General features: G+C 40.9%; 1 protein-coding gene across 1 annotated transcript in view; it reads right to left on the bottom strand.

The window, feature by feature from the left end:
• Positions 1-20,746, bottom strand: part of sema3h (sema domain, immunoglobulin domain (Ig), short basic domain, secreted, (semaphorin) 3H) — a 107,648-nt gene extending 86,902 nt beyond the window's left edge. The window contains exons 1-3 of the mRNA XM_034696732.1: positions 20,726-20,746; positions 20,336-20,487; positions 15,107-15,246 (exon numbers count right to left, since the gene is read on the bottom strand). Of these exons, the coding sequence (XP_034552623.1) occupies positions 15,107-15,215 (109 nt within the window). The 5' untranslated portion in view covers positions 15,216-15,246; positions 20,336-20,487; positions 20,726-20,746. The remainder of the gene's footprint in view (positions 1-15,106; positions 15,247-20,335; positions 20,488-20,725) is intronic.
• Between the last annotated feature and the right edge of the window lie 341 nt (positions 20,747-21,087).

Raw genomic sequence — 21,087 nt, 5'->3', positions numbered from 1 at the left:
TTGTCAGGGGCTGTTGTTGCCAAAACAGGAGCGTAATTAGACTCCTTTCAGTGTCTCTGCCCAGAGAGAGGAGCAACCCTGCGAGCACTGAGCCCATAATCAGGGGGGATTATGTCTTAATAAGGACCTAAAGTGCTGTAAGAAACTCAAAATGTTCTGAATCAAACAGCCGAGCGTCTAAAGGTAACAGCTGTGCTTTATGTTCGTCCAAGTTTGTAAGCAAACAACCCGCAGAGTAAGGCCGCCTTCCAGAGAAACTAGTTGGGTTCTTCAGTCTCTCCAAAGTGTGGGATAAAGAAACAGCTGTCGTTTGGTTTCAATAATGACAAGCAACAGTACAGCCACCGTCGGGGAGCGCTTCCATTAAAATTAATAACAGAGAATAGCCTGATGCTGTGCCAGATAACCATTCCAGTGAAATCCACATCTCAGCAACATCCTCAGCCCTGAGCCTGGAAAGCACTGGCCTAGATAGAAACACATCTGAAAGAATAAATGAATAATGAAATATCTCCTGATTTTTAATATCACTGTGAAGTCTTTTGTGCTTTATTAGTACACAGAGAGAAAAGGAAGGTGACGCTGGGGAAGAGGAGCAGGACGTACGGCATACGCTGAGAACAAGTTTCACGACTTACTGGCTCTCAACACAACGAGGAAATGCATAAATGTACAATGGATCAAATAAGAGTGGTGAATAATCCAGACGCTCTGCTGCTGCTGCTGCTGCTGCTGCTGAACATTTTACACAAGAATATGATTTCATCTGAGAGCAGGACTGAAGACAAGAAGACAATAACACGCTCTGTGAGTTTGCCCAACCCTAGTCCAACACAATTACAAATACCAAATCAAAGAAACATGCTGCGTTCATAATGCTGGGGAAAGGAATATTTCTACTTATCGCCAGAAAAATGAAGACAAATCTAAAAATCAGCCCAACAGCTGGACGTAGTTTTTGATTATTAACCACAAAATACAATGTCAGCGATGCAGTCAGAAAACTCCTGTGTTTGATGGGGGATGTGTGTTTGATGGGGGTGTGCACTTTTTCAGATGTGAGGTGACACATTTTCTTATCTGCTGGTTTTAGTTTGCTTCATTTAAAGATATCAAAGTGATTAGGGAAAATGTTTTGATGGGAAATTAAAGCAAAACAAAGTATTGTTGGAGCCATTTCTATCATTTTATACACTTGATTACTTTAAGTCATTTATTTATTGTTATTTGGTATAAGGTAAATGTAGGATTAAAACCTGGTCACACTACTGCACAGGATCAACGCCATAGCCTACCAAGTGGCAACCTCCGGCTGCAAGAATTGAAGCCAACGCGGAAGTGTTATAAACTGCAGTTCATCGAGTGTCCACTTGAGGCTGGCTCCGGAAGTACTGGAAATCACATACACATCCATTCAAATAAGACGATCTTTACAGCAGAAATAAACATGTTTACAGACTGGTTCAAAAAACAAGTGTAGTCTAGATAGCTCATTTCTCAATTGGCACACACTGTACGGGGTGAATTTATTAAATAACACAGAAATTTCGCTTCAGGAACAGATGGGTGATATCACGGATATTACATCCATTATTTATACATTCTGTAGCCTACACCCTAGGTCTGCGTAGCTCTTTTTGATGCAGAAGCCTACACCTGTAGCCTGACGTGCACCTCTTCCAAAATGTACCTACACATCAAAATGACGTGGACTGCAAGCCCTGTGATTGGTCCACTCGACCACATTGTATTTCCTGCATTCATCAGCTGTGTATTTCATCTCCTCTGACCTCTCCTCTCTATTCTTCACTGTAATAATTGCTGTATGGTAAACAGCAGCATATATCAGCTTTGAATTAACATCTTACGTTTGGGATCTCTGTGAAAATTCAAGCAGTAAACATAGCGGAGCCAGAAACAGGCGACCTGACTATCTATCTATCTATCTATCTATCTATCTATCTATCTATCTATCTATCTATCTATCTATCTATCTATCTATCTATCTATCTATCTATCTATCTATCTTTATTTATATCACAACAAACGTTATCTCAAGACGCTTTTACAAACAGAGCAGGTCTAGACCACTCTATGTCAAATTATGAACAGAGACCCAACACCAAGACAGGATAAGACTCAGTCTGACCCATAGACTGTATAAAATATGGACGTAGTATCCGTGACGTCACCCATCTGTTCCTGAGAGCTGTTTTGAAGCAAATCGACGGCAGTAGCCATATTGGAAATGCGGAACTCAACTAGGCAGAGTGTGACGTAGTGTGAGTCTCTTAGCCAATGGCTGTGTGTTCCCGACTGGGAGTCACATCAGTCATGTCCTTATTTGGGCAAAACTCATAATCTTAATATCTTCTTAACCGTCATGTTAGAAAAAAATTCACCCCCGTACAGTGTGTGCCATTAGAGAGATTAGCGTTGTAGGGCCAAGCTGTTTTTTGAACCAGGCTGTAAACATGTTTATTAATGCTGCAAAGATCGTCTTTTTCCCACTCATGTCTATGTGGTTTCCGGTGTTTCTGCAGCCAGATTCAAGCGGATTTTCAATGTATTGCAGTTTATAACACTTCCACATTGGCTTCATCGTTTGAGACCGGAGTTTGCCGCTTGGTCTGACCCCACCTTAATCCACCATGAGCATTGCACCTTGCAGTATTTAGTAAGTTACAGCGGAGCGGAAAAACTTCCTTTAACAGGCAGAAACCTTGCGCAGGACCAGACTCATGTTAGACACACATCTGCCTCGACTATCAGAGAGACCACACTACCCTATAAAATGTTGGCATAATATTGCAGAACTATGTTGACACATCGACGCACAAGTATGTGATGCTAACGTCCGCGTCGACCACTGCTGCATAGGGTCAACATAGAAGTATAAGCCAGCCTGTAGGTGTTATTAATATATTTTTGTCCTCATTTTGAGAGTTTGATAGTTTACACTAGGTGACTCAGGTAAGATAGGAGGGGCGGACTCCGGGGAAGGTGAATGTTTTTACTGGGATCATTTCAGCATGAGGACCATAAGATTGTTTTTTAAGAAACCTTTTTGTTGACACTATGTTTGATCCTGTGTTTGATCAAGCCTGTCCCTTAAAAGAGGATGTTTATGTTAAAGGAGGTTTGGATTGCACATGTGAAAAGGATTGTAGGATAATCACTGAGAAAGCAGAGTTGGAACCGGCAATTTTTTCCTGTTTCTCTGAGCCAGATCACAAAAATTGTATTGAGGTGACTGTTAATGTTTAAGAGGGTTTTTTATTTAAGTAATAAGTTTGAGTTTCTTCAGTAAGAGGCTGTGAGCCAAAGCAGCAATAAGGTTGGTAAGTTTACAGGAAATCAGCTCTGAGCTGAAACAAGAGCAGGAGGACTGACTTTTAAGAGGTGATTTATAAGCAAGGCTGAATTCATAACTTATGCGCTTTGGCAGTTTAATTAAAAGAGCTGAAATGCCTTGTCGACATACTTGGAGAAAAAGTCAACCCACCTAGCTGCTCAGAGCTGATCCAAAGTCATTCAAATCTGACTGAGATGGCATCAAGCAGCAGCAGCAGCAGAAGCAGCAGGGAGGTTTGTGTGTGTGTAGGGTTGTGAACCCAGCTACACCCCACTTCAACTCTATTACAAACCAGCTCATCTGCAGTTTGTTCAGGAGCATCTGTGGGCTGCATACGTTTCCTTAATTGTTTAGCAGCTGGGGACACCTCTCCTGTATCCTTCATGAAGTCACACCACAGATAAAGATTAAATGAAATGAGGACATTTCAAACTGCAGCTTTCATTTGTTAAATACATTTTTTCTCTGATAGAAATCCAAATTGAATTTTACAACCGTCCACATGAGCAAACAAGCATCTGGACAATACCGAGCTAATCTACTGTGTAGTATAACCAAGCAATTTGCATGCTAATAGCGTGAAATCGAAAAGCACTCATTTACATTTACATTACAATCTGGCCATTTGTCCAGAACGACTCGGAGCTAACAGCAGGACGAGTTGAAATGTCGGTATTACAACAATCACAGGCAATCAGCTGTACAGAGGTGAAGGCTCAAACCCAACGTCCACACTTAAACAAAGTCATATCATTCTATTATATTCTCCGGTGACTGTAACAGGTTGAAAAATCTGCGTTAAACCATTTGAAATGCTGTATGAATAAAACATGACTGCTGCAATGTGAGGAGATGGATTCACACTGACTTCATAAACCATCTAATTAACCATCACAGAGATCCTCTGAGGCCTTTATGGATGAACCTTTACGTCTTTATATCCTAATGCTGCAATAAAGCCGCAGATTAACTGGACAAAAACTGTGTTTATATGTGTGTGTGTGTGTGTGTGTGTCTGCATGCAAATACATATTCTTAATCAAGTGTGTTTGCATGTTCGTATGTTTGGGGATCTACATAAGTAAAACTAGATATATACCTTTGACTTTATCTGCCTTTTAGCATGTTGAATGTTCTTGTTCCTCTGGCTGTGTCTATGCAGGCATTCAGATCTGTTTTGTGTGTTCTTAAATGTCACATCAGATAATATCCTGCGCCATCCGCACAATAATTCACTGTGATATTTGCCGCTTAACATGTTTAAGCTTATATTTTGCAGGAAAATGCCTGATTTCTTATGCATGTATGTGTTTATGTATGTATGTAAATATCATAATTAATGTTTTTTCTAATTTATTTATTTATCTATTCATTTCTTGTATTTATCTGATCTTTTTAAATTTGAACTGATTTTTAATTTTACTTTATACACTTACTCATCTTATAGATTTGACTGTCTTGATTTTATTATTATTAATTTATTTTTTATTTTTAAAGTTATATTTTTGGGGCTTTTGCATCTCATCACTATCACCGCTCCCTCTCTCTCTTATTCTCCTTCTATCCCTCTCTCCATCTCGGTCTCAGCAGATGTGTGTCTAACATGAGTCTGGTCCTGCTGGAGGTTTCTGCCTGTTAAAGGAAGTTTGTCCTTGCCACTGTAACTTGCTAAATGCTGCAAAGTGCTCTGCTCATGGTGGATTAAGATGAGATCAGACTGAGTCCTGTCTGTAAGATGGGACTGGACCTTATCCTGTCTTGGTGTTGGGTCTCTGTTCATAATTTGACATAGAGTGGTCTAGACCTGCTCTGTTTGTAAAAGTGTCTTGAGATAACATTTGTTGTGATTTAGTGCTATATATATAAATAAAGTTGAGTTGAGTACGTGTGTGTGATGTCATATATGTGTGTGTGTGTGTGTGTGTGTGTGTGTGTGTGTGTGTGTGTGTGTGTGTGTGTGTGTGTGTGTGTGTGTGTGTGTGTGTGGTACAGAGATGGTATCAATAACTGCCCTCTAAAGTCGCATAATCAGGAAAATCGCACAACTGCCGACTTAATGACTGGGATAATGGACGCATTACACACGACTATTTGTGAGTCACATTGCCTGTGTGTGTATCAGACTCCCTGCGTTGCAGACAGCATCTACTTTGAGTGAATGACTGGGATCATTTAGCTCATCAAGAGAGAGTTGGAGGTTTAGGAGGTAATCAGGCATGTGTTTATGAGTTTAAAGCAGAGGTTTGTGTTGCAGACATGAAGCTGTCCGGTCAGTCAGTCACGTTTCACCACTTAGAAAGAAATCAGACAGTGAAAGGTCCTCTCTGTCAGACCAGTCACCCTGCATGGTGAGGGATCTTAACAGCTAAAATGACAGCAGACAGGAGGATTCAACTCTCCTTAAACAATTTAACATTAAACTGATTTAAATGTGCAGCTCCTGATATGTAATCAATGTTTTAGAGCTAGTTACCTGGAATTTCTTCTTTTATTTGTTCTTTTTATAGTTGTGGGTTTGGGCATTTTTGCCCTTATTAGATAGGACAGCCGGAGAGAGACAGGAAATGTGTGGAGTAGAGAGTGGTGGAGGACATGGTCAAGGTCAGGAGTTTAACCTGAGACCTCTGTGACTAGTACTACAGCCTCTGTAAATGGGAGCACGCCTAAGGCTGGTTTTACTTCTGTGTCTCCCCTACGCAGCAGGGGCTGACGTGGTCATGAGCTCCACATACTTGTGCGTCGATGTGTCCGAGTCGCGCAGCAATTCTCCTCCAAAGCGCTTGAGGGCAGTGTGGTCTCTCTGATAGCCGGTCGCCTGCTTCCGGCCCCGCTACGATCTCTGTTTCCTTTTCCACAGAGATTCAGAGCGTGTTATGTTAATCTACAGCTGATACATGTTGCTGTTTATCATACAGACATGAAGAATAGAGAGGAGGAGATGCAATACATGGCCGATGTGCGGGGATCCTGGAAGTGCTGTAAATGTGGGAAATACAATGCCGCCGAGCCGACCAATCGCAGGGCTTGTGGTCTGCGTTGATTCGACACGCAGTTACATTTTGGAGGAGGTGCACATCAGCTTAGTGCGTAGGCCTCTGCATAGGTATGGGAGCTACGTGGACCTCCAAAGTAGGCTACGTCGTCGATTCAACGCGAAACTATAAATCAGGCTTCAGACCACTAGGCCAACAGCGCCCTGTAGTCACATGGTATTTCTTTACTCAACTGCACTGTGGTCATTTAAATTCACAATCTGAATCTTTTATTTGAACATTAACTTTTAAAACATACTGTTGTGGCAGTCTAACTGCATTCTGTGTTGCATGTAGGGGGAGCTGTATAGTAGGGGTGCAACGATACCCAAAATTCGATGCGTTTTCGATCCAGAAAAAGAGAATTTCCATGCCTTTTTTTAACTTGTAGTTTATTGAGATTACCAACATTTGTTTCAGCTCAAAAGCACAGTTTTTAAATTAAATTAAATGTATCAGGGCAGCTTTACCTGACACATGTTGTCAGCTGTGCATGGGGGGGTTGCGTGTCTGTGTGCGTGTGTGTGTGTGTGTGTGTGTGTGTGTGTGTGTGTGTGTGTGTGTGTGTGTGTGTGTGTGTTTGTGTGTGTCTGTGTCTGTGTGTCTGTCCCTCTGTCTGTCCGTCTGCGTGCGTATCTGCCGTGCGCAATAGAGAGCTGAGGAGAATTGTGAACGCGGGACCATGTAGAGACAGAAATGACATCCTGTCATGTAAATAAGATAAATAACATGATGCTATTCAGTCTGTTAAATAAAAGAACAAGGTATAGACCTGATCTATAAGAGAGGGAACCTTAAATTACTTCTGCTTTGACTTCCAGGGGGGGACCCGGCGGACACCCGTGCTTCCCTCTCATGCGGGCGCGCACTCGCACCATAGACTGTCTCAAATATGGACGTAGTATCCGTGACGTCACCCATCTGTTTCTGAAGAGCTGTTTTGAAGCCAATCGGCAGCGGCAGCCATATTGCTTCTGTGGAGCCAGTGTGACGTAAAGAGGCGGGCTTTGAGCCTCCTAGCCAACAGCTGCAGTGTTCCCACAGGCAGCTGTGCCTCTCATTGGAAGACTAGTAATCTCAATATCTTTGAAATTGCCGCGTTAGAAAAAAATTCACCCCCCTCACAGTGAGAGGACATCGAGAAATGAGCTATCCAGACTACACTCATCTTTTGTACCAGACTGTAAACATGTTTATTTCTGCTGTACAGATCAGCTTTTTCCCATTCATGTGTATGTGACTTCCGGTACTTCTGGAGCCAGCCTCAAGTGGATCATTGATGAACTGCAGCTTTTAACACTTCCACATTGGACTCATATCTTTAGACAGGAGTTTGCTGCTTGGCTCACACACACATACGTGAACATATGAACCCAGCAGACCGTCGTATGGTGAAATATAGATTTCCAGATGAAGCACAGTTAAACAAACGTGACCAGCTTGGACTGAATGAATGTGGGAGGAGCGCGCAGTTCAGTGGACCTGTGCTCCACAATGCAGCCCTGAGGAGTCAGAGCAGATCCGCTGAACTTTCAGCACAGAGCGCCTCGTCAGAAGTTGATAACATAAATATAAAATTGTGTATTGTTCAGTTCATGGGGCGTACCGCACCGTGACCACTGTATCCAACGGTTCCATACAGATACACGTATTGTTGCACCCCTACTGTATAGATGACACAGATGGTCATTAATTGGCCAAAGATGGGCAAAGCTGCAGTTCCTGATAAAGTTCAAGCTCCAGTTATCTACATTCTCCATGATGCAGTTTTAGGAACTTTTGCTACACCCTCCTGCACCACTGGTAAGGGCACTACATATCATTGTCTATCAAATCTGTGAACTTCCCTAAAAAGGTATTCAGAATTTAACCCTAAAACAGTTTCTACCAAAGGGATTAAAAGTTCTTCAAGGTTTGCCAATCCTTAGTCATCCTCTTCTCTGTGTCCCTCTCGTTTGTCATTGGCTGCCAAGTGGGCTCATTTTTGTGATACTGAGAGCAAGTGATTGTGCCTCACATATTATAGCTTTATTATGAAACAAATTGGATTTCATTATAGAAAAAAAATTCAATCATTCTCTGTTTGAGATAGTTGGCCTTAGAGCCTAAGCGCTGTTGCTGGTTCAAAGCCTGGCTGAGGCCAGTTTGCGTGTTCTCCTTGTGCATGCATGAGTTCCCTCCGAGTAGGTCAGGTTCCTCCCACAGTCCAAAGACAAGCACAGTTGGCTCCAGCCCATCCCATCCCACCTCCACCCTCCCCCATGATCTCAAATGGGATAAGCTTATAGATAACGGATGGTTGGTTAGGGTTAAAGAGAAGTGTCAGCACTACCCGTTAATACTCAGATATTAATGCATTGAGTGACCTGTTTGGTCAAACTATTCCATACAGCTTCCATACCCCCCCCCCCCCATGTATCCTCCAGTATTTGCAGTAGCTCCTCCCACTTTACAACACAAGTTTTCTGCAAAGTGTGTCTGTCATTGTTCAAGTTACGTATTCTTAGCTGTGAACAAAGCTCTCAAAGTGTCCAAATGTACCGACGCTCCCCTTTAAGACTACCTGACATCGCAGGCTCACTCAGTCTGTGAGGGCTAAGGAGGAGCAGAATCCAATAAAACCAGACCACAAGGACCCTAAAGCAAACTTCAAGAGAGGGTTCTTGCTGTTCACACTTCACCCCACTTCACTGATTAAATTACCCACAATTCACTGCAATACAGACTTTATGTTGTAGTTTTTCGAAGTGCTGACTGTTTTGTTATTGCAGTCTTAAGGCTCAACCACCAGGGATGACACACAGGGCTGTAGCTTGAAGGTCTAACCTGATAATGGTAGTAAATACTCATCTGATGAGGATATTTAGAAATCTTAATAAAAACTAAACTAGTTTGCATTCCCAGGAACTCCCTCTGTGTTTCAACAGCTGTGTAAACTCCACAAACACTGACACGTTCAGCTGAAGGTCTCCAGTTTACAGGGTCACTTTTAAAACCGTAACACCGGGAGAGATGCATTCACGGTGGGCTGAGAGAAGACTACTGTTACAAGCTGCTAAATCAAGAGAATCACAGCTTCTTCTTTTGAAAAGTACACACACATACAAAAAAGATAGAACAAATAAAAACTAATGAAAGAAAGAGAAATCAAGAGAATCACAGATGTGTGTGATGTTATTGTGGACGGAGGGAGGAATAAAAACACTGCTGGTTATCTACCAATCAGACACGTTCAGCATTGCAGGCCCTGCCCCCTGAAAGCCCCGGGACCTTTGAAAAGTACTACCCCCCCTAGCAGGGGTTTTTCAGGAGGGAGATTATCTACCCCTGAACTAAATTTAGACCCTGGGTCCACCGGTCGAAACGGGTAAAGAGAGTAAACTCAGTCTGCAGGTCTAGAGGTTAGTTTCTTTCTCAGGTCAGTAAAGTAATCCTTTGAAGTTAATGTTTTTAGAAATGTAAAGTATATTTCTGCTGTGATCTTTAGGTTATTTTTATTTCTTTCACACCTTCAGTTATGTTTTTTTAGCAGCTCCTGCATTTGTTTTTGCACATGTTTTTGCATCAACAACAACAAAGTGAATATCCTTCGCTCACTGAGATCTGACAAATGTTAATAAATGCAACACATATTTCCATCGATTCCTTTTGGTATCTATGTTTAACTCTAAACACTTTCAGCCTGATGAGGACCTTCTCATTTCAGCAGGTAGGTGCAGGTAGTAAAGCCCTGTGCTGCTGCTGTCAGGTGAAAGCTTTCATGTGTAAAAAAAAAGAGGAGGCTCATTTTCACTTTGATGGATTTGAGAGTTTCTCCAGTGTGGTTCTGAATGGATTTCAAAAGCACAGTGGCTGCAGCAGTTTCTCAGCCAGGAGAGAAATTATAATATGAAAAGCAACTAAATTATTACTATTTAGTCTGCACAGTCTACAGGGGACAGTTTCTCCCACTATCATGCATTCAAATGTAGCAGCACTCCTTTGTTACAGATCATGAAATTAAAAATTATCATTCCATTCCGTTTGTTAAAGGTGACATATCATGCAAAATTGACTTTTTAATGGTTCTCTACCTGACATATGTTTCCCTGGCATGTCTACAAACCCCCCGAGAATGAAAAAAATCCATTCTGCCCCTGTTTTGATTTCTCCACCTTTCTGTAAATGTGTGTGAAACGAGCCGTTTCAGTTTTCAGTGTTTTTGTTACGTAACAACAATATCCGGTCTGTCACGGAGTCAGAGCTCGGAGCTTGTTCAGCCCATAGACTGTATAAAATAATACTGAATCCCTCCTCTGTTTTTCATTACCTGCACAAATGTGTGCTAACAAGGAGCTTAGGAGGGAGGCATGCTAGTTGTAGGCTGTCTTAATAAACACAAAGGTCGGTTTTACTCCCCACGTCTGCAGATTTGAAGATCTAGTGGATGATTTTTATTTGTCATGGATAAGTGCTAGCGCTAGTTAGCATAGCCACATAGCTATATAGCTATATGTTCATAGCTGTAGCTGTAGCTGTAGCTGTAGCTGTAGCTGTAGCTGTGTACCAAGACACACGTCGACATACTGACAAATAAAACAACAAGAAACACTAAATCTGTGACCAATCCTTCATAAAAGGTCCTGCTGCCTTTCTGGCAGAGGTCGGTTTTACTCCCCACGTCTGCAGATTTGAAGATCTAGTGGATGATTTTCATTTATCATGGATAAGTGCTAGCGCTAGTTAGCATAGCCACATAGCTACATGTTCGTAGCTGTGTACCAAGACACACGTCGACATACTGATAAATAAAACAACAAGAAACACTAAATCTATGACCAATCGTTCAGAAAGGTCCTGCTGCAGGCGCCTCTCCATCAGGATCAGATTCAGAGGGTTGAAGTAACGTGATCTCTGAGCAGCCGTGTATATTCAGCCAACATGTAAACATTAGATCAACGTGCTGGAGAGCCGAGGCCACATCCACTTCCTGAGGGGGCGTGGTCAGAGAGAAAACAGAGTGTTCTGATGAGGAATGAAGAAGAGGGTTTTTCAGGCATGCCAAAATCTGATTTCAAAGTGTTTTTTTGAGCATAAACTTTAAAGACATGTTCTGGGGACCTCTTAGACCAATATATATTGATGAAAAAAGCGTGATATGTCCCCTTTAAGATAAGATAAGATATTCCTTTATTTGTCCCACAACGGCGAAATGTAAAGCATTACGGCAGCAAAGTAGACAGTGCAAAACAATAAAAAGTAAACAAGAGCATACAAAAAATATTAAAGACTATTAGCAATTAAAAGAGTAAATCAGGATTTCTTAAGAAAAGTATGTACAGAACTAAATAAGTAAATGAACAATATATTTGTTTATTTGGATTTATATTAGTTTCCCTTCTTTGGTGAATGAATGTGTTTTTAAAATAGCACCCATCTATATTTCTGTTTGTTTGTTAACTCCATCATTATTCTGCTCCTCCAGCGCTCCAGTCACCAGGATGTGTTAGGTTTCTGTTACACAGCTTTAATAAAATCCAATTTGCTTCAAACTGGGGCAAAAACCTTCGCTTCAATGTCAGACTTGATTTCCAATTAGTTGTGAGCTTGACAGATGAGGAAAATAAAAAAGTACAGTGTGTCTGAACTGCCAGACATCCCGCGAGTCAAAGTGTTTAAGGGGAACTGAGATCGTTTTGTTATTACAGCACAAGAAAGAAAAACCTCCCACTATCGGAGGAAAGCTGGGTGATGATGAGAAGGGAAATGACCAGTGCATGCAGCTCCCACTGAGATACAGAGCAAACACACCAACACCACGGAGGCCATTAAAATCCCAACACACATCACACGTTCTATTTCTGTTTCTCTTTCCGATGATGAAGAAATAAATCACACACAAACCTCACATCATGATTCACATCAGCAAAACACACAACAAAGAGTGAGGTGGGCAGAGACGCTGGGACTGAAACAGCTCTATTTAAGTCCACACACATACACAGGCTCACATCGTCTCTTCAAAGTGGCTTAAACAGAAAAAAGCACCGACACATTCAAGCACTTGCAACCACATACACGTACATTCTCAAGGACACACACACACACACACACACACACACACACACCCTGCTACTTAAGAAGCGCTTTACATTTCCACATTCAGATTTCATTAGAGCTAAATTCCCACCTGGGAGACTCCAACAAGGTTTCTCTCTCTCTCTCTCCTCATACTTTCTAGGTCACCATTGGTCGACTTCAGCCTTATCACATCTACTTCACAGACCCTTTGTGTTTGGGCTTATGTAAGAATGTGTAATCAGTTGGTTTCTTTCTCTTCTGTGTCTCTGGTAAATATGATTAAAGGGAGATGAGTTTATCTCCCTGTTACTGAACTCGGAGAAGCTTTTCATTTGAGGCCGATGTTCTGTACATAAAGCTGAGGACATGAAAGAAGAATCCAAACTTCTGTGTAAAACACAGAGTGCAGATCTTTGCCTTCTCATTACTTTTGTCTGTCACGTTCCTCCAACCCCAAACAACGAAACACCTCAGCATGTTCATTAAAACAGATGCTGTTTACTGCTTTAGTGCAGCTCAGAGATATTCAAATACACTGTCTGTTTGTCAAACTGCAGGGATTCTCCAACAACGTTACAGCAAACATCCAGAACTGTTAGCGGCTCACGCTGCACCTCCTCACTTTCTATTCAACCATGGCATAAAGACACTACCAGGAGACACTGCGATCCTGTTCATCACAGGCATGTTGATTCAACAGCATGTGTTTATGCAACATGCTGCACAGTGCCAATTAAAAAATGCATGAGGAAAAAGGCAGGTGAGATACACCAGTGTTACATTCACTACTCTGTTGTGTTTCACAGAAGAAGAGAGACAAATAGCCGTGAATTCAGATTCCACCTCCAGGGAGGACTAGGTGTGGTTCTGTGAGTCTGACTGCAGGTTTTTCAGTAGAAGCTGCTGCGTGGATTTCACTGTGGTGCACTGATCGGCCCGGGGCCAAGGCAAAATTAATTTGGTGCTGATTAGGATCTGGGATTTCTGCCATCAGATAATCATTTCTTTGTTAGCCGCAACTGAAGCTAACAAACATGGACTATTGATTTGGAGTCCTGTGGGGGCGTTTTTGCTGTCAGGCAGTCACTTTGTGACAGGGAGTCTGCCTGTGGATGTGAGGCTTAATTGAAGCTTGGAAAGTGTTGGCTCGGGACTAGGATTCTACACATGGCCCCCCATTTACATTCTGACTGCTTTTATTGTGCTCTCCATCAGTAGTAATCTCATTAGAATCATTATTAATAATGGAAAAAACAATGTAATTAAAATCTAAATTACCACATTTCTATCGCCATACTTCTTTATGAGATGACCCATGTTTTGCACAACTTCCTGTAGTTACATTTTTTTCATTTGGTCCAATCCATAATAACAACGCACTCTTTACAGAGATTTGGACGTACATTTAAAAAAGTAACTTCATTCGACTCATCATGTCATTACACTCATTTTATTTATTTATTATATTGTATTTATTTATTTAACTATTCTTACATGTTTATAATTTCTTTATTGCTACTATCATTAATTGATTTATTCATTTTTATTTCTTTATTTATGTTTCCATATTTTTAATTTCTTTATTAATATTATTATTTATATTTTTAATTTGTATTTATTTATTTATTTTGTTTAATTTAATTGTATTCATTTATTTATTTTTAACATATTTATAATTTCTTTATTCTTATTGTTTATCAATGTGTTTTTATTTATTTTATTTCATGTCTTTTCTGACCTTTATTTCTGACTTTCCAGTCTTCTTTTAAAGCTTCTCCGGGTGTCAGGTGGTTCAGAAGGTGATGGGGATGTACATGTATGTGTTTGTACGTTTACTTACTTGTAAAGAAATTATAATCAAAGTTGAAAAAAATAAATAAATAAAAATAACACCCAGGTAAAGAAATGTTTAATGGTTGAATGGTCAAATTATGACCTGAACTTTAAAAAAAAAACATCCCTAGAAATCAACTTCCTGGTTGAACTTTGACCTACTCTACTCTGTCTGATGGTGTTTGCACATTATTTCCAGTCTAATAAGGAAAAAGCAGCAACAGTGTTCCCTGTGTGTTGAGCTGTGTACAAACTGTCTGATGATTTAACTCAGATTTTTTGCCCCATTTGACTTCGTTGTATAGATGTCGGCATGTTTCAAGATGTCAGCAATTACCACACTGAATACAAAGTTATTTTAATTGAGAGAGATGATGGGGAGAAAGGAAAATGAAGCCAGGAACATTTTCCATCTGTTTTTACAGTGTGATGAGCTAAATAATCCAGGAATAAAACTTCAGATAAATAAGCAGTTAAACTATGCCACCTCTGATAGACCGCCTGTAGGAGAAGACAGTGAGGTGAGAGGAGAAACTTGAGGACAGGGGGAACATTTGTTCTATAGAGTTGAAAATAAAGAGCTGCAGAAGTGAGGCGGTGTCAGAAACATGAGGAGGGGGAAAGGTATAATTTGTTCTCCACATAGCTCACGACATTGTGTGGGCAGTTATGAGACATGAACTAGAAGAAGTCCATAATAAGAAGTGGGTAATGATTCGTGTCCCCTCCCTCTGTGCATGTGTGTGAACGAGAGGAGTGCGACAGATGCATCAGACAGTAAGAAGGAGGAAACACTTCAAACAAGACAAACAAAAGACAGTCTTACCGGCGTGTGAGAACTGCAGTCTGGGTTGAGAAGCCCTCCACGCCCCTGCTAAGGTGGCCCCGAGGTGGGCTAGCAGGAGGGCTGTCACCGTCCAGTACATCCTCCTCATCAGCGCAGACACAGAGCGGGTTCAAAACCTCCTAACAAGAGAGCCAGCAGTCAGAGTCTCAGTGATGCATTCAGGTGAAGAGTTGACACACACTTTAAGTCCAGAGTGTTGCACAGTTTGAATCCGGTCTGAGTTCAAGTCCAAGTCACACAGATGCTGAACACACTCTCACAGTCCAAGAAGTGAGTCAGGCTTCATTGAGTCCAGGTCCTGAGAATGAGTCACGCTCCGTGTAAGAGGGAAGCACTCACACACACACTTTAACATCAGCGTGTTTGTCTGTGTCTTTCTTTTGTGTACATGTGCCTAAGTGTGTGTGTGTGTGTGTATGTGTGTGCGTGTGTGTCTGTGCGTTTGTGTGTGTGTGTGTGTGGGCTTCAGAGATGGACGGGGAAATTTATTCCAAGGGAAAAAAAACTAAGACGTCTCTCCGCTGCTTCCTCGCAGCTTGACAGCTCTCTTCTGCTCTGTCTCTCGTCCCGCTCTTCTCTGCATGTGACTGCTCTCTCTCTCTCTCTCTCTCTCTCTCTCTCTCTCTCTCTCTCTCTCTCTCTCTCTCTCTCACACACTCTTTCTCCCTCCCTCTTTCTCTGGAAGGCGGAGGAAGAAAGATCACTGTGGCCACCCTGCACACACACACACACACACACACACACACGAATGCAGGCACGCACTCCTATTTACTGCTCCAGGAAAACCCAGTTCAAGTGGAAATGAGAGGGACGTATCAGCTCTCATCTATTTCTCTATCATGTGTCAGTCTATCTCTCTTCTTCCTCTCACCCTTACTCTCCCATCCCTTGTACTTCTTTACTTTGTTCAAACATACAGAGACAGAAATTTCTCAAAGCTTTTCAAGCCGCACACAAAAACAAGAAGTAACCCAAAAGATTTGAAGCAACATTAATAAATGAAATCCTCCAAAAGTAAAGAAATAAAAGAGAGTTCAGAAAGCAACAATGAGGGGAAGTATTCTGTAAATGTTTACCTGTATACTTGAATGCACATGTAGTTGTATTAGAGGTTTTTGCCTTACATTAAAAGGTCTGAAGTTCTAAAATCTAAAAGAAGCCTCCTCTGTCAGCGTCTTGGGAGCAGAGTCTCCTCCTTCCTCTCCTCCCTCCTTCTCATCATTATTTTTTCTATTTCCACTCCCAACCCAAATGCAATCATTAAATCCCGAGCCCTCCTTCTTGCTCTGTTATTTTCATTAAATAGACGCTCACTGGGCTGAGTTTTTCACCAGCTCAAGTTCAATCACAGGCTAGCAGGGACGATTTATTCATTCAGAGGGATAAATAATGAATTTAGGTTGCGTGCAAATGAACAAGTTTATATTCCCTCCGAGGATCTGCGACTCCTCAATGATTTATTCTCCACACTTGTTTGCGATTGAATGTTTCTGTAACAGATTTCATTCAGTGTAATATGACCCAGCGTTTTAATGATACCATTAGACGTACTGTAATCTGGAGTTACAGCTACAGCGTGTGATTGGAGGATGGTATGAAGGTAGATATGTTGCAAAATGCACAAGCTTGTAGACTTGATGTGAGCACCTGCAAAATACCATTTGAGAGAACTTGTGGATCAGAAATCTAAACTTGTATGTTTCATTTTTCACTTGTAATAAAAAAATTCCCACACCTGAGCTGAACATGAAGTTACAGAAAAAAATATCTACATGGGAGCTTGTGGAAAAAATGTGAATTTGTATTTTGAAAAATTTCACTTGTACAAAATATTCACACAACCGTGTTCTGAATGTGAAGTCACACAAAAAAAATTGAGATGTGTGTAGATTGAGATTTACAACCACAACTCTGTGATTACAACCTCTCGAACCGGTCCATGTAACTTCACGAATGTTCCCTCTCTCGCATTCAAAGTGACGAAACTGTATGCTTACACTCAGAGCTGTGGAGGGTGATTATAATAATACTAATACTAATACTTATAATCATAATAATAACAATAACAATAATAATAATAATAATAATAATAATAATAATAATAATAATAATAACAATAATAACAACAATAACAATAATAATAATAATAATGATTAAAAAGAATAATGATGTTGAGGATAATAATATTAATAATATTATTATTAATAATAATAATAGTTCTAATAATAATATAAATAATAATAATGATAGTAATAGTAATAATAGAAATAATATTACTAATAGTAATAATAGTAATAATATAAATAATTATTATAGTAATAGTAATAGTAATACTATTAATAATAATAATAATAATAATAATAATAATAATAATAATAATAATAATAATAATAATTATTATTATTATTATTATTATTATTTTAAAACATAACTTTATTTTGGGGGCGGCAGTAACTCAGTCCATAGGGACTTGGCTTGGGAACCGTAGGGTCGCCGGTTTGAGTCCCAGTATGGACGAAGTTTGGCAAGTGGACTGGTGGCTGGAGAGCTGCTGGTTCACTTTTCTGGGCACTGCTGAGGTGCCCTTGAGCAAGGCACTGAACCCCCAACTGCTCGGGGTGCACTGGTTGATGGCAGTATCCTCACTCTGACATCTCTCCCTAAGCATGTTCACTGCATGTGTGTGCATTTGTATGTATATACCAAAAAAAAACTGTGTAGCATGTCCAAAAAAAGCATGAGTGAAAAAATTGAATTTCCCACCTGGGGATCAATAAAGTACCTTTCTTCTTCTTCTTCTTCTTTATTTATATGGCACTTTTCTAAACAAAGTTACTAAGTGCTTGATGAACAAGAAATACAACCAAAAATGGTTGTAACTATTACAATTCATAGTAACACATCCAGAGTAGAACAACAGAAAAGGAAAGAGACAGTGTGATTTACACAGATGTGAACCTCCCATAATAGTCTTTGCTGCATATAAAGTATCACTCCTGAACAACAGACCTGCCCTATATTATGTGTGTGATTCTGAGTAAGGTGTAAGGGTTAAAAGCTACGGATTTTGGCATTTTGCAACAACACTTCTGCAAAAATCAAGCGTGACGGTCATCCTTTAGACACATGAGTCAATGTGTCACAATCTGCTGTCCTCTGTTTGGTGCGTTGTGAGCAAACGGATGCTAAAATTAGTAGTTGTGTAAGATTGTAAAGCTTGGAGTTGACCTTGACCACACACCTGAACTAAAGCACTACAGCGGTAATGGACGACAGCAAGCTTGTGTTGATGACTGAATTGAATTTCTGAGGGTAAACTTTGTTAAGCGCAGACAGGTATTAAGAAAGCATCATTACAGACTCCTCACTGCTCTAACCAGAGAAGTCAGCTTCCTTTTTAACATTTAATGACCTCTGCACTGACTCGGACAAAAAGCCTCTTGACAAGTGACGTCGATTAGTCAATTAGCGTCTGAGCTTTGTCTGCTGCGATCATTACGGCTATCAGATCTTACCGCTACTTTTGTCCAAAAACCAAATAGACACACACAATTGCATCCATTTACTCATTCACATTCCCAGTGTTTCACGGATTGAGTGAGAATAGAGCAGTTAACGAGCGCTCATTGTCACCGTGTTGTTCAGTATGATTAGAAATTGACCCTGTTAGCTTCTATAACAGCTGCAATTCTGGAAAGCGTCTACGGCAATTGGTGCAAATTCAATCAAAAGGGCAATTGTGTGGTCAAGCATCGAGCTGGATCAGCAGGCCTCTGAGAAGAAGCTCCCAAAAAGGTGTTTAATGGGGTCACGCTCGGGGCTGTTCGCATGCCAACTGAGCTCCTCCACGCCAAACTCGCCCAACCATGTCTTCATGGAGTTAGCTCTGTGGACACAGGCACAGTCCTGCTGAGAGGGCAAAGGCCTTCATCAGACTGAGGCCAGAAAGTAGACTAGCATATTCTTTTGGTCTTGTAGCTTTGATTAAGAGTATAAGTCATTACATTTTGATGCACTATTCATTAAATTCTTTCCCTCACATCCATCCTTCCTGTCAACCTTCCCACCTGCATAGAATACCTTACATTTAATGGAAGTATATGATGTCTGCAGCAAAATCAACCTGATTTCAGTAATGAGCTGCACACCTCTCCCTAACTGTCTGTCAAAGAAGCTTCTTGCTCCCTAAGTAGACTGAGAATGTTTGTGCATTTGAAGCCAGGAATTACATTTGAAATGTCTCTGATTAGATTGTTTCTACATCTAGCTTAATCTCACTGTTATTGCTGGACAGTTGATAACTTTACTGAGAATCTTCAAGGGTATTAGGGGTCTAACTGCTTCTGACCTTGATGCCTCCTCCACCAAACGTATGTGTAGGGATGGGCAAGGATTTTCGAATATTCAAATATTCGTTCACTTTGTAAAATTCGAAGTTACTTTGAATATTTTCTCATTTCAAAAGTATTTTGTAATTTTGCATCGTTTTACTGGTGCCTGGTTGTACTACAGTATTCATGTCAGAGCGTCTTAAAGCTGTTTGCTAATTGCATTAAGTAACAGAAGAAGAAGAAAACATTGGTGACAGTCTCTGTGATTTTCTCCGTCTCTGAATCTCACACTACTACACAATTACAGGACTTTATTAACCTCAATCAATCAATCAATCAATCAATCAATCAATCAATCAATCAATCAATCTTTATTTGTTTAGCGCCAAATCACAACAAACGTTATCTCAAGACGCTTTTACAAACAGAGCAGGTCTAGACCACTCTATGTCAAATTATGAACAGAGACCCAACACCAAGACAGGATAAGACTCAGTCTGACCCCACCTTAATCCACCATGAGCATTGCACCTCACAGTATTTAGCTAGTTACAGAGGAGAGGACAAACTTCCTTTAACAGGCAGAAACCTCGAGCAGGACCAGACTCATGTTAGACACACATCTGCTGAGACCGATCAAACCTGTGAGCCAATGCATGAATTGTGTGTGTGTGTGTGTGTGTGTGTGTGTGTGTGTGCGGGGGGGGACTATTTGAATAATCGTTGAATAGATGCCAATGATTATCAAATAGTATTTTGGCTTGAAATGCACGATGCAGGTTTGCATGATCCAGATGCACAGAATGTGTGCAGATGAGTCTTCTGTAGGCAGACTGGACCAGGTTGTGATTGATGCAACAGGTGACAGGGGACTTACGTGTATACAGGCTTTGGCACTCACTGGCCTGGCTCTGAGTTGACCTGGTCCCCCGTTCTCTGGATGGGTCTGTGTTTGCTCTGGTGCTTCTACTTCTCATTAATCACACTTGTGTTGAACTGAAGCTGATCTAATCTGGGAAATTGTACAAACTGACACAAAGCAAAAGTTGCATCTTGTCACGGGTCACATTTTAAGTTACTAAGCTCTTTACAAGTTTCTGTAGTCTAAATCTTTGTCTTTAGAGCTGGCTCAGGCTTGGACCAGCTCTTAGTTATGCTGCTTTAGGCTGCACTGACACACTGACACAGTGGGATCCTAGCTCACCCCCTTACCCCCAACCCCCTCATCACTTACTTTAACTCTCCCTGTCCCATTAAAGTTACTAACCATAGACCTTTCTGGAGTCCCTGAGCTCCCTTGTCTCGTAGGTTCCTCTGAGCTGCCGTAGACGTCCTCCTGCTGTGGACGTTCCAGACTCCAGCTGATACGGACGTGCTGGACTCCAGCGGCAGCAGCGTCTTGAGATAACGTTTGTTGTGATTTGGGGATATACAAATAAAGATTGATTGACTGTCACTGGAAATTTAATGACTATATCTTGATTTACATACTTAATAAAGGTAACACCGAGGCAACTGAACAAAAAAATTCCTGAGTTTTGGAAAATCATTTGACAGTTATACGGGAAAAAAACATCAATTGAAGAGACTTGTGGCTGTTTGTTTGCAAATATTCGTACAGGGTTTTTT

This window comes from Notolabrus celidotus, chromosome 11 (genome assembly GCF_009762535.1).
Source record: "Notolabrus celidotus isolate fNotCel1 chromosome 11, fNotCel1.pri, whole genome shotgun sequence".
Taxonomy (NCBI): domain Eukaryota; kingdom Metazoa; phylum Chordata; class Actinopteri; order Labriformes; family Labridae; genus Notolabrus; species Notolabrus celidotus.
Note: the sequence above shows the minus strand (reverse complement) of the source record. Positions and strands in the feature narration are given on the sequence as shown.